Here is a 26,789-nt window from a genome sequence, read left to right on the forward strand (position 1 = left end):
TACACCATTATGTAAATCAGGAGTAAGTCCATTTAAAACAGTAAGTGAGATCAGATTCAGGCCCCATGTATGTTCAAATTCCAAAAGGTATTTATATGTATATGTTTTTATAACACAGCAACAAAATGGCAGAGGAAATTCAGTGTTGATAAATGCAAAGTAATGCATATTGGAAAACATAATCCTAACTATACATATAAAATGATAGCGTCTAAATTAGCTATTACCACTCAAGATAGAGGTCTTGGATACCACTCAATGTGCAGCGGCAGTCAAAAAAGCTAGCAGAATGCTGAGAATCATTAGGAAAGGGACAGATAATAAAACAGAACATATTATATTGCCTCTATGGTAGGCCCACATCTTGAATACTGCATGCAGATCTGGTTGTCCCATCTCAAAAAAGACACACTGACATTGGAAAAGGTAAAGAAAAGGGCCACAAAAATTACTGAGGTCTGGAACAGCTTCCATATGAGGATAGATTAATAAGACTGGAACTTTTCAGCTTGGAAAAGAGAAGACTTAGGCCATATCTACACTGGCAAAGTTACAGCACTGGCAGTTACAATGCCACTCAGAGAGCGCAGAAGGAAAACCACTGTTGTGTGGTCACTTTGACAGTTGCCTGCACAATAGGGTGTTTACACTTGTGGCACTTGCAGCGCTATTTGGAGTGATGCACTCTGGGCAGCTATCCCACAGAGCACCTTTTTCTCTTTTGCCGCTAAGACTTGTGGGAAGGTGGAAGGGGTTGCGGGGCATCCTGGGTCCAGTTCCAATGCCCAGTGATGCATTGTTTTGCATTCCAGCAATCCCTGTGCTTCCGTCTGCATTTGGCGCCGTCTTTCAACAGTTTGTGTACTGCATGCTCCACTTCTTTCAAGCTGTAGGAATGGATCCCGAACTGCTGACCAGTATGCTGTTCACTCTGACCAACACGTCACGAGTGGCAGGGGAGTTATTCCTTAAACTACAAAGTCAAGAGGAGTGTGATGTTGATCTCACCACACGTAGTAGCTATGACATAAGATTGCTTGTGCATTCACGGAGGTGCTGACCACAGTGGAATGCTGCTTTTGGGCTCAGGAAACAAGCACTGAGTGGTGAGATCACATCATGATGCACGTCTGGGATGACGAGCAGTGGCTGCAGAACTATTGCATGAGGAAAGCAACATTCATGGGACTGTGTGATGAACTTGCCCCAGCCCTGCGGTGCAAGGACACGAGAATGAAAGCTGCCCTGTCATTGGAGAAGCACGTGGCGATTGCACTGTGGAAGCTGGCTACTCCAGACTGCTACCGATCGGTCGCTAACCAGTTTGGAGTGGGAAAGTCAACCGTTGGACTCGTGTTGACGGAAGTGTGCAGGGCCATTAATCGCATCCTGCTCCGAAAGACCGTGACTCTGCGCAACGTGCGTGATATTGTGGATGGCTTTGCACAAATGGGCTTCCCTAACTATGGAGGGGCAATAGATGGCACGTACATTCCAATTCTGGCACTAGACCACCTAGACACCAAGTACATTAATTGCAGGGGGTATTTCTCAATGATTCTCCATGCATTTGTGGATCACCGTAGACGTTTCACGGACATTAACGCAGGCTGGTCCAGAAAGGTGTATGACGCATGCATGTTTCGGAACACTGGCCTGTTCAAGAAGCTGCAAGCAGGGGACTTTCTTCCCAGACCAGAAGATCACCACAGGGAAAAGTCGAAATGCCCATTGTGATCCTTGGAGACCCTGCCTACCCCTTAAGGCTGTGGCTTATGAAACCGTACATGCGGCAACTTGACAGCAGCAAGAAGCGGTTCAACAACAGGCTGAGCAAGTGCAGAATGACTGTGGAGTGTGTATTTGTCCGTTTAAAAACCCACTGGCAATGCCTGTATGTTAAGCTGGACATGGCTGATGACAATATTCCTATGTTTATAGCTGCGTGCTCTATGCTCCATAATATTTGTGAAGGGAAGGGTGAAAGCTTCACTCAGGGCTGGACCACAGAGGCTCAGCACCTGGAGGCTGTGTTTGAACAGCCAGAGACCAGGGCTATCAGAAGGATACAGTGTGGGAACATAAGGATCAGGGATGCCTTGAGGCAACAATCTGAGGCTGAAAACCCCTAATATTTGTTACTATGCTTGGGACTGCAGTGCTCGTAATGCTAGGAGGTGATTAGTGCACATGCTGCAAGAGGGGGCCTTAACATAATTGTATGTTGCTTTGCAGTGCTCTTTTTGCTTTCACTTAATAGAATAAAGATTGCTTTCAAACAAACAATTCTTTATTAAAAGACAACAACCCGAGGAGAGAGTCAAACGAAAAAATTCATCAGCAGGGAGGGGGATGGGGGAAGGGAAGGTATCAAGAGGAGGAGGGGTCCCAAGATGGCTACAGATTTGTATATGTCCAGGGATCATACCCAACTTTCTCCTTTGGAGTACAATGCAGTGGGTGCTGTACTTCAGCAGGGCCAAACCCAGAGGAATGGGTGTTGAGTGCAGTGGATAGTGGGAGCCCACACTGCTGGACTGTGAGGAGGGAGGAGAGGAAGGCTGCGGGTAGAGAGTGGAGCCAGGAGGTTGATTACAGTGTGTTGACTGTGTGCGGGAGGGGCATGGGAAAGAGTTTTGTGACTTTATATTAGTATACTAGCATTGCCTGGCGCGTGTCCACTTGGCGCTCTATAACATTTAAGAGCCACTCGGTGGCTTCTTTCTGGTGTGCCGCATTCTCCTTTGAGTCCCTCTTCTCGCTGTCCTGCCACTCCTTCAATTCCTGTTTCTCAGTGGCGGAGTGCATCATAACCTCACGGAGAAAGTCCACCTTAGTTCTTTGTGGCCGCTTTCTAATTTTGCACAGCCATTCTCCTGCCGATAAGGGAGGCTGGCCTCCCAAGGTCATCTCTGTGAAGTTTAAATGCAACATTTTACAGAAGCTGTATTGTTTGCAACACAGACAACACTGATTCAGTGCTTTAAAATACAGACAGTCCTCACACACCTGTCACTAACTGGCTGACCCCAGGCAAACACACGTGAGCCACAAGACCCCCCAAAATTGTGAGTTACCGTTAACGGGGCATGAAACAAAGCACCTCTGCCGAGGAACCTGCGGCAGCAGATTGCCCAGTATCTCCATGAGTTTCCTGGAGATCTGTGAGGGAGATTCCCGTGAAGTGAGGGAGTCTATCAACAGCCTGTTCCGCCGCTCAGATTAGGCATGCGGTAGGAGATAAGCCTGATTTCTGCAACCGTCCTGCTCCCAACAAATCACTTCAGCAATTCCCAAAATCAGATCCACTTACCAAGGGCCTCCTCTCCTGTATGTGCTTCAGCAAGATCCGATTGCTATGACTGGCTAGGTTCCTCCAGGGTAGAAAAGAGCTCCTGTCTGCATGCATCTCTGGTCTCCGAGCTATCCTCTGCCTCTGGGTGCCCCTCCCCATCTTCATCCAAGATTTCCTCCTCCTGGCTTGGTCCACTCTCGACTGGCACATGAGCCAAAGAAGTATCCACAGGGGCCTTCGCAGTGGAGGTGGGGTCGCCACCGAGTATTGTGTCCAGCTCTTTGTAGAACCAGCAGCTCATGGGCGCAACACCGGAGCAGTGGTCTGCCTCCTGCGCCTTGTGGTAGGCGTTCCGCAGCTCCTTCACTTTTACCCTACATTACAAGGTGTCCCGGTCTTGGTCCCTTTCTATCATGCATTGTGAAATCTGTCCATAGGTATCATAATTCCTATGGCTGGAGCGCAGCTGGGACTGCACAGCTTCCTCTCCCCAAATGCTGATGAGGTCTAGCAGCTCAGCATCGCTTCAAGAGGGGGATCACCTAGTGCGTGGAGCAGGCATGGCCACCTGGAAAGGTGCGCTGAGACCACTGTACGCATCACTGAGCAAACAGGAAGGGGACTTTCAAATTTGCAAAGGAATGTACGAGGTGGGGATGACGGTTGTTCACCTGAAGGCAGGGCAGTACAGTTCAAACCGATGACCAGAGAGGCGAGAACAAGCACTGTGGGACACCTCCCGGAGGCCAATCGCAGCGCTGTAATCACCAGTGTCTACACTGGCACCGCAGCACTGTAGCCCCGGCGCAGAAAGCTCTACGCCTCTCGTCGGGGTGCTTTTTTTAGAGCGCTACAACTGCGCAGTTTCTGTGCACTAAGCGGCTTGGCAGTGTGTACACCTCAGGAGTTACAGTGCAGAAAGCTGTATTACTGCACAGAAACTTGCCAGTGTAGATGGGGCCTAAGAGGGGACATGAAAGAGCTCTCTAAAATCATGAATGGTGTGGAGAAAGTAAATAAGGAAGTGTTGTTTCCTCCTTCTCATAACACAAGAACTACAGGTCACCAAATAAAATTAATAGGCAGCAGATTTAAAACAAACAAAAGGAAGTATTTCTTTACAAAATGCACAGTTAACCTGTGGAACTCTTTGCTAGAGGATGTTATGAAGGCCAAGCCTATAACAGGATTCAAAAAAGAACTGGATAGGTTCATGGAGGATAGGTCCATCACTGGCTTTTAGCCAGGATGGGCAGGGATGCAAAACCATGCTCTGAAGTGCTGCTAGCCTCTGTTTGCCAGAAGTTCGGAATGGGTGACACTTGATGATTATTTGTTCTGTTCATTCCCTCTGAAGCACCTGGCATTGGCCACTATTGGAAGACAGTGTTAGGATACAGATATTCAGGCCTGTCTGTAAAGGCCTATACTCTAAGAATTTAGATGTATTCTTATCACTTGGTTAGTTATAGAGATATAAAAGAAAGAATCAAAATCACTGTCTGCCGGTGTAAGGGCCTTCTCTTACTGTGACAGTCTGAGGCCCTGTTCTTAGGCTAAGGCCTTTGGCTAAGCACCAGAGGCAGCCGTAAGCTGGGAAGCAACCGATCACATCCTCACATTCCAAACTAGTCACATTGAAATAAGGTGCTATTGGGCTGTTAGGAATACAATTCTGTCCTGATAGTGCCTATCACCTCCAGAGAAAGGGAAGTGCCTAGAAAATGTAAAAGGAAACTTAGTTTGATAGCATCCTGTCTGGCAAGAACTCACTTATCAATAGCTGGGGTGTGAAATCCTCACTTCTGTATTATTTTGTCATCATAGTTCCCACTTTGCTATTGTTTGTCTGTATAATCTCTATCTGGTTCTGTGATTGTTTCTGTCTGCTGTATAATTAATTTTGCTGGGTGTAAACTAATTAAGGTGGTGGGATATAATTGGTTACATAATCATGTTACAATATGCTAGGATCGGTTAGTTAAATTTCAGGAAAATGATTGGTTAAGGTATAGCTAAGCAAACTCAAGTTTTACTATATAGGCTGCAGTCAATCAGGAAGTGAGTGGGAGTGTGTGGGGGGAAATGGGAACAGGGAATGGGGGTGGGGAAATTGGAATCATGTTTGGCTAAGGGCAGGAATGGGAACAGGGACACAGCTGTAAGGCTCTGTGGTGTCAAAGCTGGGAAGGGGGACACTAAGGAAGGAAACTGAAATCATGCTTGCTGGAAGTTCACCCCAATAAACATCGAATTGTTTGCACCTTTAGACTTCGGGTATTGTTGCTCTCTGTTCATGCGAGAAGGACCAGGGAAGTAAGTGGGTGAAGGAATAAGCCCCCTAACAGACAGGATATTGGGCTAAACGGACCACTGGTCTGACTCAGTAAAGCCGTTCTTATGTTCTTAACTGACATGAGGGGTTGTAAACTGTATCAGTGATTCTCAACCTTTTCCATGTCATAACTCCATGTTATAAGAGAAAAAAATATTTCATGCTCCATGTAGCAACAAAGAAAGGGAAGATGGCTGCAGCCCCCTGAAATCTGTTCAGGACTACCAGGTTGCAAAGCATGAACTTTATTAAATATCTTTATAATGTAAGAACTGTAAAAAATGTATTCTTTTTACAGCAGCTTAATCATCTGTGTGTTATTTCCAAAGCGGTTTTTAACATCCATGTTATTTCAGTCTTAAACATATCATGCCCAATCAGCTCTAATGTATGTAATAAAAGAGATATTTTCTGAGGAGATTAAGTTGTCTTTTTTATGACCACATAAGGTATGAGCATAACATCCAGCCTTCGCAGTTGATGTTATTTCTTATTCTGCACGAAGGGAATAATGTATTTAGGGGAAGGAACAGCTTTTTACAGCATCTCAGTGTTTCAGTTTCACATCTTCTCAGACATTTCCACTTCTGTTCCACACATAACGAAATTTAAGCTATGTAACACTGATTACTACTCATACCTACGAACCACTCATGCATACTGTGACATCAGCAAGCTACATTTCATTTTGTCATACCAAATGACAGAAAGACATCAGGAAGCACAAAGAAAAGGTTTATGGTGGTTGATATTTCAGTGTACTGTTATGCAGGATAAAGAACTGGAAGAGGAATACAGATATGCACAAAATAATCAAGATAGCAGAATACTGAATATGAGCAATGTGTAAAGAGACACCTTATGCAGCTCTCTAATATCAATTAATAGATAATTCAAGTTAAACAGTGGCAGAATAGAAACCCAAATATTTTTTCACTGTATTATGGCATATTAACGGATATGTAAGTTTAAACGTGGGCATCTGATTTTTACAACTTATGTGGTGTGTTGTGCACATATGCCATAAATTAGGGAATAGGCTTTGGTAGGATATGCAACCAACATCATAAGTGAAGCAAATATGTAACTTATGTAATGCACTAATATAAAGCAATAAAACATCTGGGTACACTATTGTGGATTCATTAAAAACTTGACCATTTTAGAGAGGGAGGGGAAAAGGGCAAAGAAAATGGTTCTTTTTGTGACACAATGCAGTTATGCTGTTCACGCCATAGTGGGACTGATTCTCTTCTCATTTACACCAGTTCAACTCCAGTGACTTCAACAGAGCTACTCTCAATTTATGCTGGTGCCAGCGAGGTGAGACTCAGACCCAGCACTCTTTTAAACAAAAATCTTCTTAGCAACCTACTTCATTCTTTCTCCCATAGCCTCAAACATTTAATTAGTATGACATCTAGTGTCAAATACTGACCATGGTTCAGGTTGTATGTGTTACCAATCAAAAGGCATTACGAAAGCTTTTTGTTTAGCACTGTGTCACAGTGTTCTTTCACTGACAACAATGCTAGTGGGGGTGCTGAGAAGAGGGAGAGCCCAACAAGACCAGTTAAATGTCAAGGTTACTTTGGAGATGAAGGACATTTTCTTAAAAAAAAAAATTATATATATATATTTTGTTTGTATATTGTGACAAAGCTCTGTTCTTGCCTCCGTGGGTCCCGCGTTTCCTGGAGGATTTTGCTAGCCTCAGAGGCTCACTGTGACCCTCCACGTAACCCTTCTTTCTCTAGAGACAAGGGGCACAGTCTACTGAGCCATTTTCATCATAAGACAGCAAGGGAGGTGAGGAGAAGTTATCCTTCCTTGCACAGTCTCTATTGTCTCCCAGTCTCAGTGATTAATTGGGGGCAAGGTGGGGGGGGGGGGCCAGGCCCACCCTCTACTCCAGGCTCCAGCCCATGGACCCCAATAGTATCAGCTATGGTAGCTGAATTTTTAGAAACATGACATGTACAATTCCCTGGGCTACTTCCCCCACAGCAGCCCTCACTTCCTCAAGCACATGTTGGTGGCCCCGAGCTGTCTTCTCTAGGGACCCTACCAGGTCCATGGCTATCCGTTCGAAAGGAACTTCTATTATTGGAAGCGGTATCAAAGGAGCCTGCAAGTGTGGGCTAGAGCTATGTAACTGACACTCTGGACAAGAGGTGCAGTATCGCTGGACATCTTCATGTACTCCTGGCCAGAAGAACCTCCACAGGATCCATGCCTGGGTTTTCTCTACCCCTAGGTGTCCTCCAAACAGGTGACTGTGGGCGAGACTCAATATGGCTTTTTGATGTTTTCGTGGCACCAGAACTTATTGTATCTCTTGCTCCTGCATTTGCACCACGCGGTACAGGAGATCTTTCTTCACTATAAAGTAAGGTCCGGGACCCCGGACCTTCCCATCCACGGGTATCCCATCGATCTCAGCCACCTCTTTCCTGGCGTTATCATATCTGGGGTCCTCCACCTGGTCCCACCCAAAAGTCTCTCTCCCTGGACTAACCTGCCCAAGCTCCCAGGGGCCGGCTTCTGCTTCTTCCAACGGCTCACCACCGTCATGGCTGGGGGCAGCTTCTGGCTCACCTTCTGTGGTGGAAGTTTCTCTTTGTTGGCTGCTCGCATCCATCTGCCTACTAGGGAGATCTTCTGGCCCTGGGTCAGGATCCGGGGTCCCAAGGCCTTCGCAGCCTTCCTGTCTTTTTTTGTCTTCTGGGTCTTTCGGGGGGCTGAGAACAGATCCTGAGAAATCTCAGTGAACATTGGGGGTTGACATTCCCCCAGTGACGAGTTGCTGTCCTCAGGGTCCCCACCTCCCTCCAGCCTCTCCGGGGGGAGTAAATTATCAAACCCTGGATAGTCCCTCCCAATGACTACAGGATATGGAAGTTTAGGAACTATGCCCACGGTCACCTCGGTGGGGTTTCGCTGAACCTCTATCACCACTGGGATGGTCGGGTAATGGCTCACGGCCCCATGCACACATGTCACTGCTACGCGTTTGGCTTGTAGCAGCTGACTATTTTTTTTACTAGCTTACCTGATATGAGGGTGATAGCACTCCCAGAGTCCACAAGCGCTGTAGTCTCTGCCACATTTATCCTCACTGGCCTGGTGTAATTATGTGGGGCTAATGCGATCCCCACGAGGTGGATAAGGGAGCATGGGACCTCCCAATCCCCCAAGTTAAATTGCATAGGCTCCTCGGTGCTGGGACACTGTGCTGCTATGTGTCCCCACATGCATAACATCTATAATTGCTTTTAATCACTCCCCTATCCTGGGGGTTAGACGGTTTAGTCCCGGGGTTCCCCACACTCAGGCCAATCCCTTCCTTCTGGGGTCCCCACTGGTTTTCGGCCCCCGCCTTCTTCCACCTAGGACTCCCCAGGAGTTTGGCTGCCCAACCTTCCAGGGTCGGGGTCGGGTGCTTGCTTCGAAAGGGGCCTTCCTTGGGTAGTCAGGTCAGTTCCCTGGCTGTCATCCGTCTTTCTACCAGTGTGATCATCTCGTCGTACATGGACGGATCGTTCTGGCCTACCCATTTGCGGAGATCTGGCAGCAGTCCCCGCATGTAATGGTCGATGACCAGCGACTCCAAAATCTCCTCCGGCCTGCACACCTCGGGCTGTAACCACTTGTGTATGAGGTCGAATAGCTGGGACCTCGGGGGTTTGTTCTCCTGGTATTTGCACTCATGGAACCTCCGGGCCCTTACCGCTGCCGTTACCCCTGATCGTGCTAGGATCTCTGCCTTCAGACGGGTATAGTCAGTGGCATCCATGGCAGGCAAGTCAAAGTAGGCCTTCTGGGCCTCTCCACTCAAAAAAGGGGTGAGAATGCTAGCCCACTGCTCCTGGGGTCATGCCTCACGCTGAGCAGTCCTTTCGAATGAGAGGAGATATGCCTCTACATCATCTCCTGATGTCATCTTTGGCAGACAACCAGTGGCCCTCAGGGTTCGCGTCCCATCGGACCCCCAGGCCTGGGTGGTGAGGATCTTCAGCTGGTCCACCACCTCTTTCTCAAGAGGGCATGATCTTAGCTCGCCTGGCTCATCAATAATTGATTGGTTTCCTGCTGTAGCCGCATAGACTCCTGTTGTGCCATTGCCTGAACCCGGGTGGCCTCCTGCTGGGCTGCCATGGCTTGTACCAGAGCTCTTACCACCTATTCCATTGTGGTACAGAGCAAACTAACAAAAACCAAAAAAAAAAAAAAAAAAAAAAAAAAAAAAAATCCAAAACCCCAGTGCACTTTTTTTTTTAAGCCTCTTTCTTCCGCCACGCTGTGAATGAAGTCCCACTCCTGACACCAGTTGTGACAAAGCTCTGTCCTTGCCTCCGTGGGTCCCGCATTTCCTGGAGGATTTTGCTAGCCTCAGAGGCTCACTGTGACCCTCCACATAACCCTTCTCTCTCTAGAGACAAGGGTCACAGTCTACTGAGCCATTTTCATCATAGGACAGCAAGGGAGGTGAGGAGAAGTTATCCTTCTTTGCACAATCTCTGTTGTCTCCCAGTCTCAGTGATTAATCAGGGGGCAAAGGTGGTGGTGGGGAAGCCCGGGCCCACCCTCTACTCCGGGCTCCAGCCCAGGGACCCTAATAGTATCTGCTATGGTAGCTGACCTTTTAGAAACATGACATGTACAATTCCCTGGGCCACTTCCCCCACAGCAGCCCTCACTTCCTCAAGCTCCACTTCACTCTTACCTCAGGGCCTCCTTCCTTCTGCCTGATATGGTCTGTACTACTCAGCCTCTCCAACAGCGCAACTTCCTCCCACAGCTCCTGACATGCACACCCACCTGACTGACTGGGAGGCTTTTAACTAGTTTCAGCCAGCCCCTGATTGGCTTCAGGTGTCCCAATCAACCTAGCATTCTCCCTGCCTTCTGGAAAGTTTTTAATTGGTCCCAGGTGTCTTAATTGACCTGGAGCAGCTTCCATTTCACTTAACCTGGTACCAGGGATTTGTTTAGCCTGGAGCTAATATATCTATCTCCCACTACTTTTCTATAGCCATCTGGCCTTGCCCTGTCACAATATGTAGAAATAATTAAGTAGAGAAAGAAGATTGAATCCACACTGAAACTGCTGCTAGACACCACCACCAACAACGCTAAGCAAATTACTGCCATACTGTAAAAATGCTAATCCATTTGGAAGTGCTAAATCAGGGCTTGAAGGATAATGAAACCGTCAGGGATGAACATCCATTTCAGTCAGCCTTGAAGAGAGCTGTTAGCCCTTTAAAATGTTCACTGGTCAATCACAACTGTGCAACCATTTCAGCTACTTTTGCAAAGAACAATTTATAACAAAAAGCACAGGACAGTAAACATTTGTCATGCTTGACTGGGAACAAGCAAGCCTGTTACAGAAATGAGATTACTAAGAAATAAAGTCCAAATCTAAGGTGTTGCTGCTAGTTTTAGTATGAGAGAAGTGGCTTTGTTTGTAGTACTTGCTACATTAAGGGAATGAGCAACATTCAAGTGGATTGAATCATGTGATGTCTGTTTTCTGTTATATTGGAACAGATGAAAGAGGAAGTATGGGATGAATTACTCAGCTACTCAATAGAATATTTTTAAGGAGAATAATAAATATTCAATAAAAGGAAGCTACATTGCAAGGATTCCTTACTGATAGTAGAAAAAGCTTTGCTCCATTTCCTCTCTATACAGGAATTATAATACTGCTCAGACCTGTGGTCCATCTAGTCCAATAAATACCCTGACAGTGGACAACAATAAATACTTTAGAGTTGGGAACAAAAATTCCTATAATGGACAATTAAGAAATAGCCTGTCTGTAGGGGGAATTTCTTTCTAACCCCAAGTAGGCAGAGTCTGGCTTACGCCTGGAAGCATGGGGGCTTATGTCTCATATAACAATGTTTCAATTTTATCTAAGGTAATCGTGAATATTCACCCATAAAAATGTCTAATCCTTTTCTAAACCCTTCAATACGAAGCACTTGGCCCCAATTATATCTTGTGGCAGTGAGTTAGACAGGTCAATTATGTGTTTAAAAAAATATTTCCTTTTACTAGTTTTAAGTGTGCTTACTTTCAATTTTATTGACTGTCCCCTTGTTCTTCTACTATGAGAAAAGGTAACTATGAGGGTAAGTATAAAATCATAGGATTAGAAGGGACTGCAAGGGACATATAGACTAACCACCTAATCTAATAATCTAACAGTATGATATTCTCTATACCATTAATTATTTTATATACTTTACCATATCCCGCATACCCATCTTCTCTCTGAACAATGCCATTCTTTTTAATGTCTCCTCATACCATACATCATGTCTCTTTTTTAGTCCTGAAGGGCCACATTTTACCATCAGATAAAGGTGTCTCTCTTAATTACCTTAATGAGAAATGTACATGTGCAACTGAGGCCAGAATTCTGTTTTGCAAGTTAAATTCTGCTCTCAGTTACATGCCTGCAACTTCAGTTATTTCCAATATATAACAAAGGATTGGATTTGGCCCTACTTAGATAATTTCAGCATACAATTCAGAGACAGCAGTACACAATAAGAAAGGCTAGAGGTCATCCAGTCCCAGCTGCCTTTCATATACAAAGAGGGAGACATTTTTAATTAGATATATTTATCATACACACACACAAAACCTATGTTAAAAGAACATTATTAAAGTTGCAAAGTCAAGCACACTTACATTAGGAAATACCAGAATACAGGTTGCCTGTGTAACCTTATTTCAGCACCCTAGGAAATTGGATTATGATACTGTCTTTATTACATGCTATTTTTTCCATGGGATCCCTGCTTCATTCAGTGCATGGGATGGATGGTGCTCTCTTAATGATGAGTTATTCAATATTTTGTTTTCTCCTCATTCTTCAAAGTGTGGCCCCATGTCTTAGTTACTATACACTATTCATACCCTGCTCTGAAGACACATTAATTTCCTAATGGGCTTTTCTGTAGTTCTCTTCACTATAGTAACTGAGTGCTTTATTAATATTATAAATTAATTTATTTTCACAATACCCTAATCTTACAGGGTGTGGTGTTAACCCCACTTTATAGATGGAGAACTGTTGCACAGAGAGATTAAAATCAAAAGTATCTACTAGTTTCGGGTATCCAATCTGAGATGCCTAACACTTGATTTTTCAGAATATGGAGCATTGTATTGCACTTTATATATTCAAAGCACAGTTCCCAGTTCTTCAGCTGCAGTGGTGAGTGCTCAGCACTTTTGCAAATCAGGCTCCAGGGTCTCAAATCAAGCACCCAGAAAATTAGGAAATACAATTAGTGACCACACGTGAATTGTTAGGTTTAACATTACACAGGAACTCTGGGGCAGAAGAAGTAGGATTAGAATCCGATTCTCCAGGGCAGCATTCAACTGCCTTAAGCATGAGACTATCCTTTCTCTTCTTGCAATCCCCTGCCTCATTCACTACACACATTCAACTTCAGAAACAAATGAAGGAGGGGTCCTACAGACAGCAGCCTCCTTCACTAACAACCCTGATTCATCCCTAGGTCCATCCTGTGCACTGAATGAGGCAGGGGTCCTGTTGAAAAAATAGTATGTGATCTTGTAATTAAAGACTGTATCATAATGCATACACACAAGGGAATTGAACTGAGCTGCAGTAGTGATAAGATTTATAGCCAGTGTAAAAGAAACATTAGACCAGGGGTGAGCGAACTTTTTGGCCCAAGGGCCACATTGGGGATGCACAATTGTATGGAGGGCCGGGTACGGAAGACTGCCTCCCCAAACAGCCTGGCCCCTGCCCCCATCCACCCCCTCCCACTTCCCACCCCCGTCAGTACCTCCGACCCATCCAACTCCCCCTGCTCCTTAACCCCGACTGCCCCCTCACAGGACCCCCGCCCCTAACTGCCCCCTGGGACCTCACCCCCATCCAACCCCCTCCCTGCTCCCTGTCCCCTGACTGCCATGACCCCTATCCACACCCCCTGTGCCTCGTCCCCTGACTGCCCCCCCCCCGCAGAACTTCCACCCCATCCAACCGCCCCCTGCTCCCTGTCCCCTGACTGCCCCTCGGGATCCCCTGCCCCTTATCCAACCCCCCTGCACCCTTACCATGCTGGAGCCAGCCACGCCGCTGCGTGCCCGACAGGAGCGGTGGGCCAGAGCGCTACCCGCGCAGTGGTGTGGCTGCAGGGGACAGCGAGGGAGGGAAGGGGGCTGGGAGCTTAGGGGCCAGACAGGACGGTCCCGCTGGCCAGATGTGGCCCGGAGTTTGCCCACATCTGCATTAGACAATAACCTGATCACATAGTGGAGTAAATACAGTAACTCCTCTCTTAACGTGTTAGTTATGTTCTTGAAGAATGCAACTTTAAGTGAAAGGATGTTAAGCTAATCCAATTTCCCCATAAGAATTAATGTAAATAGGAGGGGTTAGGTTCCAGGGAAATTTTTTTCGCCAGACAAAAGACATTATATACCTATACAGTATAAGTTTAAAATAATTTTAAACAAACAATTTAATACTGTACTCACCAGTGAGGATTGTGAAGCTTGGTTGAGGCAGGGGCATAGCGGGATCGGGGAGTGGAAGCTTGCCCTGCTCCGCCTTCTGGGCGTTCCAGCCGGGGAGCACGGTCATGGCGTGGGACTTGCCCCGTTCTGCCCGCCCGGGGCTCCTGCCGGGGAGTGGGTGTGGGGATGCGGGGGCTTGCCCCGTTCCGCCCGCCTGGGGCTCCTGCAGGGGAGTGGGTGTGGAGACCTGTCCCATTCCACCCGCTTGCCCAGGGCTCCTGCCAGGGAGCAGTGTGGGGGCTTGCCCACTCCCCAGCTGGAATGCTGGGCAGGCGGAGCAGGTCAAGCCCCCACACCGCAACCCCGCTCCCCGACAGGAGCACTGTGTGGGCGGAGCGAGGGGAGCCAAACAACGTTGTAAGGGAACATTGCAGGACTTTAAAGGAGTATGTTCTCTAATAGGTCAGCAACCTAACAGCGAAACAACATTAACTGGGAGGATGTTAAGTGAGGAGTTACTGTATTTCATTTAGTAAAAAGACAGTGATACAGATGCATGTTAGCCATTATGTCATCAAATACAGAAACTTTCTGAACACTGTGTGACAATACTGATATAATAATAGTAAGCAACTCGGGTAATTGAAATAAGAAGACTATTGCATGGCACATCTTACTTGCTTGAAAGCATGTTTTGTATTTCAGTACCCACAGGTCTCTTGCATATTCCTTGGTTATATTAAGAGATTCATAGATTCCAAGACAGAAGGGATCGTTGTGAACATCTAATCTGACCTCCTGTTTAACAAAGAACTTCCCCAAAATAATTCCTAGAGCAGATCTTTTAGAAAAACATCCAATCTTTACTTAGAAATAGTCAGTGATGGAGAATCCACAATGACTCTTGAAAAATTGTTCCAATGCTTAATTACTCTTACTGTCAAAAATGTATACCTGTCTGAATTTGTCTAGCTGCAACTTCCAGCAATGGTATCATTTTATACCTTTCTCTATTAGATTGAAGATTATTACTTATTTGTTTCCCCATGCAAGAAACTACCTATTAGGGCAGGGGTTCTCAAACTGGGGGTTTGGAGCCCTCAGGGGGTTGTGAGGTTATTATGTAGGGGGGTTGCAAGCTATCAGCCTCCATTCCAAACCCCGCTTTGCCTCCAGCATTTATAATGGTGTTAAAATGTATAAAAAAAGTGTTTTTAATTTATAAGGGAGGTTGCACTCAGAGGCTTGCTATGTGAAAGGGGTCACCAGAACAAAAGTTTGAGAATCACTGTATTAGAGGATTACAATCATAGGTCAACAGTACTTATATGAAAGACTTTGCTCATGTGTTATTTGTAACAGCAATGCTATTATATGTATGTAAAGTATAAACATAGGAATATTGTGTCTCCTTTCTGTTCAAAGCATATACATTTTTGTTTTAATCTAACATGACTAAACTCACTGCATGCATTTCTTAAATTCCTTGAGATGCCTATTAGTTATAATCTAAATCATAACATACAAAGTCCCTGCTTGTGCCATGAGCTTACTATTACACAGAAAATTCTCAATGTGTAATGCCTATTACTTTACATAGCTTATATTTTATTCATTTTATCAAACCTACATTAATTCAAAGAAAGATAGTACATTTGGATGTTAGTAGAGCCCACTCCCAAGAATCCAGGATTTAAATGGTGATTTGTGTGAACATAATCAAATGAAAAATACCGTGATTTCTCATCTATGACTCTATGGTCAGCATGGGTAAAAGGTGACTTTTTAACCCTTCACTGTTTGTGAAAGATGCTGGCCAGACAGCCCAAAGAAAATAAAGAATATGAATGGGCAACAGCAGTAAAAGCTTCTCCAACACGGTCTTCTCAATTTGCTTCAACTCGGATACCATCTTGAAGAGTTAATTCAGTCTTCAAACCCACTCAGCTCTTAGCCTCTCTTTTGAGACTTCCAGTAAGGATGAAAATTAGACTGGTGTCTTTGTAATATGGCTACCTGAAACCACAAACTCATGCCACATAAGAAATTGATAATGTAACATATTTTGGTCACTGGTGACTTAGGTTGGATTTGAAGTTAGAAGATACGTTAAAAGTTAAAAAAGGCTTACAATTTAAAAAAAAAAAAAAAAAAAAGATTCAGGATCTCCTTATGTGCTGAAACCCAATGGGGTACCTTGGAAAGCCAAAATGATTTACAAGAAGAAAATCCGTCTTTCTTCCACATTACAAAAGTCATGATAGCCCAGTAATTTTGTCATTCAAAACAGGATAATATTGCCTATAAATCTTACAAAATGTAAGCAACCACTTTGACATTAATTGTTGCCTTTAAGAGCATTTAACCATGCCAACCTGCATTAAAACGCTGATTTAAAAGTACTTTCCAGTGATGCCACAACCTTCAATGGTTGAACACTTACCAACTGTGGCAGATGCTGTTGACAGCAGAGATTTGCCCCACGATCCCCAAGCTCCCCATCCACTTCCTTTTGAAGAGTCCAAATCCTACAGTAGAAAATATTCAGTTCACTGTCAGAAATTTGTTACCCAAAGACAGGAGGAAAAACCACCAACACTAGAAAACAGAATCCAGCATGTAATAAATGATGACACCAGGCAGAAAATATAATATAATTATCGGTTTCAGAGTAGCAGCCGTGTTAGTCTGTATTCGCAAAAAGAAAAGGAGTACTTGTGGCACCTTAGAGACTAACCAATTTATTTGAGCATAAGCTTTCGTGAGCTACAGCTCACCTCATCGGATGCATCCACTGAATGCATCCGATGAAGTGAGCTGTAGCTCACGAAAGCTTATGCTCAAATAAATTGGTTAGTCTCTAAGGTGCCACAAGTACTCCTTTTCTTAATATAATTAGGTTTGTGATTCAACAGTAATGCCATCAGGGAATCTGTGGGAAGATAAACCCAAGAGAAGATACTGGCTTCTATGCAATGGTGATGTTGCAGTGCTGCAGTATCTTATGTTCTGCCCATTGAATGATACTTTAAATTGAGGTTTCTGATGAAAGCTTAAGCTTCTGTGGCAGGTGTGGAGAAGAGAATAGTTCTGGCGCACAGTCCTACATTCCCTTTCTCAAGAAAATAAGTTGTAACAGCTAAGATTATAGTATTAGACTATTTTCAGTAATTCACATTTTAATAAGGCTAAGAAACCAATAGCCTTGTTAGAACCTCTATACTACTTCTTTGTAACCTAGCTTCAATATGTATTAGACCTTCGGCCAGGAAAACAGGTTCATTAGAAAAGGTACATGTCTTATGTGCTTGAACCTCTTCATGCATCTTCAAAGGGACAGAGTAAATAATCTCTTTCCTCCAGTCCTTGACCTACAATTCCTTGTTTGTAATTTGAGCAGACATCCTCTTAGTTTACAATAGAACATGAAGAAGCTGCTGAGTGTGTCCTGATTGGACATGGATTCTATTCTGCTGACATGAAAAAAACAACTTTTGCTTTTACAGGTGGAACAAACACTGTATCCACAAGCAATAGCAATATTGCTATTAACGTAAGCAGTTCTGTGCACTCAGTTGAAGTGGAAAAGAACCCGCAACAGCCAGGTACACTTTAATTTCAGGGATGTCTCACTGTTTTATTATGGCTAATTAACTATAATTTTCAAAGTAGTGGGTAATAATATAAATAAAACAATAGTAATAATAACTGAAATATTTCAAGATTTTGTAAATGAGCTCATGGAACATATAATAGAAATGCCATCTGATAATGGTTAGACAGATGGTGAATTGTGGCTATGACTACCAATTAGCTAAGAACAACAAATACAGCTAGTTTAGGAAAACATCCTCTTGCTTTTGAGCTCATGTGTTTGTCCATCTGTCAGGTCTTTAAAGGGCCCTATTCAGCAAAGCATTTAAAACTGTGCTTAAGTCTCACTGAACTCAAAAGGGATTAAGCACATACCTAAATGCTTGGCCTTAGACTGTCATCTCTTTGGGGCAGGGATTGTCATTATTATGTTTGTACAGTTCTACAATGTGACCCAAATCCGATTGAGGCCTCCAGGTGCTATCACAATGTAAAACAAACACATCCCTAGGACACTGTATAGGTTGCAAAGTCAAGAACTCAGAAATAAGGAATCACCAATTTATGATTGTATGTGTGACCCAATTCTGCCCACTTTTTGGTCCATCCTGTGCACTGAATGAACCAGGGTATGGGGGAAATTAAAGACCATCATAGTGCATAGGCAAAAGGGGGTCAAATTTATGTTACATGGGCAAATCTGACTCTTCCTAACTTTAGAGTGCTTCACTGCAACCTAAATAGTATTATTTTAACACAGGTTTTTTTTTTTTTTTTTTATTTCCTAGGTTTTTGTAGAAAATTGACCATGATTATTTCATAGCAAAATGCTAATGCAATAAATATATACTATTTTTACAGAATCCTGTCCTTCGCACAAAGTGGGGAAACATGTTCATGATTCTGTCATACAGAAAGCTAATTACCATCAAGGAAAGATGTTTTGGAAGAAAGAGACTGGAGTACTGTCATGGATGGGTATAAACTGTTCAGGAAGGACAGGGAGGCCAGAAAAGGTGGGGGAGTTGCACTGTATGTAAGGGAGCAGTATGACTGCTCAGAGCTCAAGTATGAAACTGCAGAAAAACCTGAGAGTCTCTGGATTAAGTTTAGAGGCGTGAGCAACAAGGGTGATGTCGTGGTGGGAGTCTGCTATAGACCACCGGACCAGAGGGATGAGGTGGACGAGGCTTTCTTCTGGCAACTCGCAGAAGCTACTAGATCGCACGCCCTGGTTCTCATGGGCAACTTCAATCATCCTGATGGGAGAGCAATACAGCAGTGCACAGACAATCCAGGAAGTTTTTGGAAACCGTAGGGGACAATTTCCTGGTGCAAGTGCTGGAGGAACCAACTAGGGGCGGAGCTCTTCTTGACCTGCTGCTCACAAACCGGGAAGAATTAGTAGGGGAAGCAAAAGTGGATGGGAACCTGGGAGGCAGCGACCATGAGATGGTTGAGTTCAGGATCCTGACACAAGGAAGAAAGGAAAGCAGCAGAATACGGACCCTGGACTTCAGAAAAGCAGACTTTGACTCCCTCCAGGAACTGATGGGCAGGATCCCGTGGAAGAACAACATGAGGGGGAAAAGGAGTCCAGGAGAGCTGGCTGTATTTTAAAGAATACTTATTGTGGTTACAGGGACAAACCATCCCGATGTGTAGAAAGAATAGTAAATATGGCAGGCGACCAGCGTGGCTTAACAGTGAAAATCTTGCTGATCTTAAACACAAAAAAGAGGCTTACAAGAAGTAGAAGATTGGACAAATGACCAGGGATGAGTATAAAAATATTGCTCGGACATGTACGAGTGAAATCAGGAAGGCTAAATCACACCTGAAGTTGCAGCTAGCGAGAGATGTTAAGAGTAATAAGAAGGGTTTCTTCAGGTATGTTGGCAACAAGAAGAAAACCAACGAAAGTGTGGGCCCCTTACTGAATGAGGGAGGCAACCTAGTGACAGAGGATGTGGAAAAAGCTAATGTACTCAATGCTTTTTTTGCCTCTGTCTTCACGAACAAGGTCAGCTCCCAGACTACTGCACTGGGCAGCATAGCATGGGGAGGAGGTGGCCAGCCCTCTGTGAAGAAAGAAGTGGTTCGGGACTATTTAGAAAAGCTGGACGTGCACAAGTCCATGGGGCGGATGCGTTGCATCCGAGAGTGCTAAAGGAATTGGCGGATGTGATTGCAGAGCCATTGGCCATTATCTTTGAAAACTCATGGTGATCAGGGGAAGTCCCGGAAGACTGGAAAAAGGCTAATGTAGTGCCAATCTTTAAAAAAGGGAAGAAGGAGGATCCTGGGAACTACAGGCCAGTCAGCCTCACCTCAGTCCCCGGAAAAATCATGGAGCATGTCCTCAAGGAATCAATTCTGAAGCACTTAGACGAGAGGAAAGTGATCAGGAACAGTCAGCATGGATTCACCAAGGGAAAGTCATGCCTGACTAATCTAATTGCCTTCTATGATGAGATAACTGGCTCTGTGGATGAAGGGAAAGCAGTGGACGTGTTATTCCTTGACTTTAGCAAAGCTTTTGACACGGTCTCCCACAGTATTGTCAGCAAAAAGAAGTATGGACTGGATGGATGCACTACAAGGTGGGTAGAAAGTTGGCTAGATTGTTGGGCTCAACGGATAGTGATCAATGACTCCATGTCTAGTTTACAGCCGGTATCTACCGGAGTGCCCCAAGGGTTGGTCCTGGGGCCGGTTTTGTTCAATATCTTCTTTAATGATCTGGAGGATGGTGTGGATTGCACCCTCAGCAAGTTTGCGGATGACACTAAACTGGGAGGAGTGGTAGATACGCTGGAGGGTATGGATAGGATACAGAGGGACCTAGACAAATTGGAGGATTGGGCCAAAAGAAATCTGAGGAGGTTCAACAAGGACAAGTGCAGAGTCCTGCACTTAGGACGGAAGAATCCAATGCACCGCTACAGACTAAGGACCGAACGGCTCGGCAGCAGTTCTGCAGAGAAGGACCTAGGGGTGACAGTGGACGAGAAGCTGGATATGAGTCAACAGTGTGCCCTTGTTGCCAAGAAGGCCAATGGCATTTTGGGGTATATAAGTAGGGGCATTGCCAGCAGATCGAGGGACGTGATTGTTCCCCTCTATTCGACATTGGTGAGGCCTCATCTGGAGTACTGCGTCCAGTTTTGGGCCCCGCACTACAAGAAGGATGTGGATAAATTGGAGAGAGTCCAGCGAAGGGCAACAAAAATGATTAGGGGTCTGGAACACATGACTTATGAGGAGAGGCTAAGGGAACTGGGATTGTTTAGTCTCCGGAAGAGAAGAACGAGGGGGGATTTGATAGCTGCTTTTAACTACCTGAAAGGTGGATCCAAAGAGGATGGATCTAGACTATTCTCAGTGATAGCAGATGACAGGACAAGGAGTAATGGTCTCAAGTTGCAGTGGGGGAGATTTAGGTTGGATATTAGGAAAAACTTTTTCACTAGGAGGGTGGTGAAACACTGGAATGCGTTACCTAGGGAGGTGGTGGAATCCCCTTCCTTAGAAGTTTTTAAGGTCAGGCTTGACAAAGCCCTGGCTGAGATGATTTAGTTGGGGATTGGTCCTGCTCTGGGCAGGGGGTTGGACTAGATGACCTCCAGAGGTCCCTTCCAACTCTGATATTCTATGATTACTTACTGGACTGCTTTGTTCTTTCGGTGTCACTTCTAATCCAGGTTCAGGATCAAGGCTCACAGACTCACTGCAGTCAGTAGGTATTATTTCAGTCACCTCTCCACTGGAAGGCTGATTTGCAATTACTTCTGCAGTCAAAGGATTTTCATTGATAACCATGTCCCCTTCCTGATCATTACTAGTATTATGAGAAACTTGTCTCTGTTCATCTTGGAAAGACCCATGCAAGATCCCAGCTGTCTCACTGTGTTCTGCTGCATCATTAGACAACACATCACTGCTAAGCATTGCCATTACTTCAGGTTTTCCTTCAGCGGGTATTGCATCACTTGCGCCATCAGACATTTTTATTTCTGCTTAAAAAAAGCAAAGAAATTAGTATATTTATATTAGCTAATCAAAGTAATTTCAAATCCCATAAACTCTTAAATGACACAAAGGCACTGAAATATATAGCCTTCCTCGCCATCCACAGCACGCTAATAATGATACAGAAGACTACAGAAGTCTGCGTTGTAAATTTGCAGTGTTTCATCTACAGAAATCATCAGGGTCCATTTGGGAAGGCTAGTTATAGCCCTTGATCTTGTAGGAACTCCCACTGATGTCAATGAGAGACTCAGGTGGCGATCAAGGAGAGGACATATAGTCCACGTAATGAACACTGATTGTTTCATCTAAAGAAATCTTGCAGATTTACAACCCTACATAGATTTGCCCCAGACTTTTTCTTTTCTTCACATTATAGAGTAATAGACTGTAAGGCCAGATGGACCATCATGATCATCGAGTCTGACCTCTTGCACATTGCCGGCCAAAAAACCTCACCCACACTCCTGTAGTAGGTCCATAGCCTCTGGCTGAGTTACTGAAATTCTCTTTGCTTGTTTAGCATTGGCTTCCACTAGGTCCCACCCATTATCTCACCAATGCAAGTGCAAGAAGAGCAGCCTCTCTATAACCCTCGATATCTGGAACAATGTTTCTAGTATCCGTCCTACATGCCATTCATATTCTAATCTCATGTGAAAACTGAATTTTTCTTTTCTACAGCCATTTTTTAAATAATGCAGTTCTGATTCAAAGTTTAACTCTGTAAAGCATTTTCAACTACTATTTGTGTGAAAACTGCTGTAAAACATGCATTCTGATGTATAAAATTGTGCTGTTCAATAGCTGTGGGGGTGCACGCAGTCCATTCTTACAAGTGTATTTTGTGACTCTTCCAGCTCTAGCAAATCCCACTTACAGTGGGTCTGATTCTGATTTCACTTGTACTGATGAAAACTAGGAGTAACTCTACTGAAGTCAATGGGCTGATTCCAGCTCTTGTGGCCCCTTTACACTGTATGGTGTAAAGGGACCATGCAGTGGGCCCTGGGGGGAATTTCTCTGAAAAGTCATCAGTTGAGCCCTAAAGCCCCCCACAGGAGCATACTGTGGGCAGACCTGGGCCAGAGACTTCCCAGACAGGTCTGGTTGGCTAGCCTGGGTAATGCTGGGTAAAAGCAGACACTGGGGCTGCTCTGTAACTTATACTGGGGACTGCTCTGGTTCCCAAAGTAGCCTGGAGTCCAAGAGACAAAAAGATGGTATAAAGCCATCTTTGCGTGATATTCCTCCTGGACTGCACTTTCTCTGCTGCACCTCCTGATCCCATCTCATCGAGCCTCTCAGAATCAGGCATAATAAGCGTAAGCATCTGATGCACACAGAAAAATTGAGGGGAAAGCGTTTAAAGAAAAACGGAGAAACTATTCAGAACTTAGAGCAGGATATATGAGAGAGAGAGAGTATAGATGCATTTATTAAAACTCAGCTCTTTACTAATTACCTGCAGCCACAGGTGACATGACTTGACAGTTCAGAAGTCTGTTTTACATGCAAGGCTGCTGAGAACACAACCATATAAAGCAAAACAGGGGAGAGAGCACTGGAAAATAATTAATAGATTTTAAGGACAGATGGGAATATTCTGATCATCCAGGCTGACTGTATGTATAACTCAGTCCAGAAAACTTCACCCAGTAATTTTGGTAGTGAAGGGAGCTGTTCTTCTTCATTATATAAGTGAACACTATTGAAATGTAGCAGTTTGTAATACCATCAGCTGCTGCAGAGAATTTATCTGAATGTAGGTCTTGGAAGACTAATGAAGGAGAACTGCTTTTCAGATATACTGGGCTTGATTCTTCTCTCATACCAGTTTTTACACAAATGTAGGATCTTTAACTCCCATGGAGTTACTTCAGATTTACGACAGTGAGTTTTCAAATATGAATACATACCTATCAAGTGTACAGTTTTAGTAGGTACATTCCTCATTTTAAACCCAAATGTACTTCTGTCCCACACAAATATGGTGCTCTCATGTTTTTAATGATTGTTTTTTCATTTGACATTTCTAATACCAGTAATTAAACTGACAGAAAATTTTACATCCAATAAATAAGTGAACCCCCCATTCAAGCTTTTTCTGGTATGTGAAGTTGGTTATATAATTTAGGAATGTAATTCGTTTTAACTGTTGGTAATTCACACTTTGGGTTTTGGCTACTTGAGTTCTATATAGATATATTTGTAATGATTAAGACTATACAAAGAATCTGATTGATATGATTTAAGCAGAACCGGCTGGATTCTGATCTTGCTTACACTCATGTAAATTAGGAGTAGCTTAACTGAAGAGTTAAACTGGTAGAAAAAAGACAGAGGAGAGTTATTCCCTATATATCTGAAATTAAAACTTTTTCCTTCACTTTTCAGTTAATTCTTGTTAACGTTAGCTCATTTTCAGTCCTTTATAGTCTAACAGGAAATGGCAACATTTGAAGTTAAAATCATGTGATGATTGTAAATTAATGAAATTGCATGTATGCAAAAAAAAATGTAGATAGATTGGAGTCTGATCCTAAGCTCTAAGCAGCTTGAAAGATCACATCCTGAGAAGTACAGAGGACATCATACAATGGTTCCATTCTTCTCTCTCCAAAAGGCCCCAGAGAGTGCTTTGGGGGGAACTGTTCATTTGTCCTAAAGGATCTCATGTCAGAGCTACCACAGAGATTTATTTTCATTTGTCCCAAAGAGGCGAATGTAAGGCCATTGGCGGGAGAGAGGATTTGGGCTGCAGTGCCATTGGCATGCAGGGGACATACAGGTTCTGGGTTTCATTTTCATCAGTCCCAGATAATATAGCTTCCAGAGCCTGGCCACCTGATTAAGAATTGGATCAGCGGGTGCTGTCAGAAGCTTAATCTGAATGAAATAGCGGTGATGTTAGTGCATTGGGTTGGGAGAGAACTGGAGGGCAGGTCAGGGCATGGTTTCAGCAGGCATTCATTACTGAGATGACTTCTCCATGATCTGTTCAAGATCATTGCTATCTGAATGGTGTTTTGGGGCTCCTTGTTTGCTCCTAGAATTCCAAGTGGTTTCAGTAGCTCTCTGTTCTGTAACTCACATCTCCAGATGGTTGGGCAGAGCCCAGGTTTGTTGGTTTTAATTGAGGGTGCAGTATGCTTGTTTGGGGGCAGGATTGTCATTTTTTGTTATACATTTAAATAGTATTTATTTTTCCCACTTCCCCTTCACCTCACTGAATTACTTTCCTCCTCCAATTGTGCTCATGCTGAAAAAAACAACTGGTATAGTTGTTTTCAGTAGCACTTTACTTGCTGTGTAATGCAGCTTTTAACTTGCACTTCTTACTTAAAAGAGAGTAACATGGGTGACAATTAACATTTCTGACCATGGTTCTTTGTAAACAGAGAAAGTTATCAATTCCTGAATCTTGTCTCTCTGACTCATCCAGAAAAGATTACAGCCGTGTATACATTAGACCTCTTCTTAAAATTTTACATTATTCCTTCCACAGGTGGAGCAATAGAGAGTGCTGGGTCAGAGTGACTAGCAGCATTTTAATGGCCATGACATCTACTCCTGGTCTGAACAGGAACTACACAAGAGTTAGGATGGAAATTTAAAAAAACCAAACCATCCCGTGTAGAGAAGTCCTATGAATGCTGTGCAGATTGTATAATGAAAATCCACGGGGGGAAAGGAGTGACTGTCCAGCAATTACTGCAGCTGAGGAAAGAGTGGCAATGGCAGAGTCCAAAGGATGTACTGTACAGGGATCACAGTTATCTATTGGTTGAGCACCAACAGTATGCCTGGCACTGCACATGGAAGACACAATCCCTGTTCCCAGGAGCTTTTAGTCTTCACCTTCAACGGTCGCTTAGGGTATGTCTATACTGCAATTAAACACCCATGGCTGGCCTGTGTCAGCTGATTCAGGCTTGCAGGACTCAGGCTAAGGGGCTGTTTAATTGTGATGTATACATTTGGGGGGACATTCCCCCATCGCAAGGTCTCTGAACCTCAGTGTCTATTCTGCAATTAAACAGCCCCATGAGCCAAAGCCCCATGAGCCCAAGTCAGCTGGCACAGACCAGCCATTAGTTTTTAATTGCAATATAGACATACACTTAGAATGTGCATTAACTATTTACGCTACACAATCTGTTCCACCTTATTCAGCTGTGACACTCCGAGAATCTTTTCCAGACCTGAAGAAGAGCTCTGTGTAGCTCAAAGCTTGTCACTTTCACCAGCAGAACTTGGTGCAATAAAAGATAATACCTCACCCACCTTGTTTCCTGAAAATGGTGTGGTTCATTAAAGTTTGTATTCAAAGCTGCAGCCACAGCAATACTGGAGGTGAGAATTCAAATCCTGTTCAGTAAATTTAGGAGTTTGAACTGTATTGTTTATCCAATTTTCAATGTTGCATCTTGAGGCAGGGACTGAGTCTTCCTCTGTGTCTGTACAGTTCCATGGATACCATTGACAGTACATGAACAATAAAAGTCACAGTTAAATAACAGGTTTCAGAGTAACAGCCGTGTTAGTCTGTATTTGTAAAAAGAAAAGGAGTACTTGTGGCACCTTAGAGACTAACCAGTTTATTTGAGCATGAGCTTTCGTGAGCTACAGCTCACTTCATCGGATGCATAGCATATCGTGGAAACTGCACTTGGTTAAATAACAAGCACTTGGTGACATTTTAATTATTTGTTTATATTGTAATTTACTTATCTTTGGAAAAACGCATTTACAACTCACACTGTTGTAAATTTATCACAGTATTAGCAATGTTTGCCATTATGAGTATGGCAAATACCACAAATACTGAAGTACAGATGCATTCTGTCTAGGTTTTAATGGTGCTCACTGGCTGATGATTCTGGTGGCATTACATGAAGAGAAATAGTTTGTTTCTAGTTAAAAGGACAGATTCTATCCAGAGATATTTGCACGCAACTTCCATTGAATTCAGTGGAATTATGTGCATGTATATCCTGATTGCACAAT

At 44.0% G+C, this 26,789-nt stretch overlaps 1 protein-coding gene across 6 annotated transcripts in view; it reads right to left on the bottom strand.

Moving 5' to 3' along the window:
- Positions 1 to 26,789, bottom strand: part of FAM114A1 (family with sequence similarity 114 member A1) — a 70,518-nt gene that overhangs the window by 42,247 nt on the left and 1,482 nt on the right. For 3 of the 6 annotated variants that reach the window (XM_027822176.3, XM_027822177.3, XM_043544517.1), the window contains exons 2-4: positions 26,067 to 26,239; positions 21,414 to 21,763; positions 16,597 to 16,681 (exon numbers count right to left, since the gene is read on the bottom strand). In XM_027822176.3, coding sequence (XP_027677977.2) covers positions 16,597 to 16,681; positions 21,414 to 21,763; positions 26,067 to 26,094 — 463 coding nt within the window. In that variant the 5' untranslated portion in view covers positions 26,095 to 26,239. Of the gene's footprint in view, positions 1 to 16,596; positions 16,682 to 21,413; positions 21,767 to 26,066; positions 26,240 to 26,789 lie in introns of all 6 variants that reach the window. The other 3 variants (XM_027822178.3, XM_043544520.1, XM_043544518.1) reach the window with 2 other exon arrangements.

The sequence above is a fragment of the Chelonia mydas genome, chromosome 4, assembly GCF_015237465.2.
Source record: "Chelonia mydas isolate rCheMyd1 chromosome 4, rCheMyd1.pri.v2, whole genome shotgun sequence".
Taxonomy (NCBI): Eukaryota; Metazoa; Chordata; order Testudines; family Cheloniidae; genus Chelonia; species Chelonia mydas.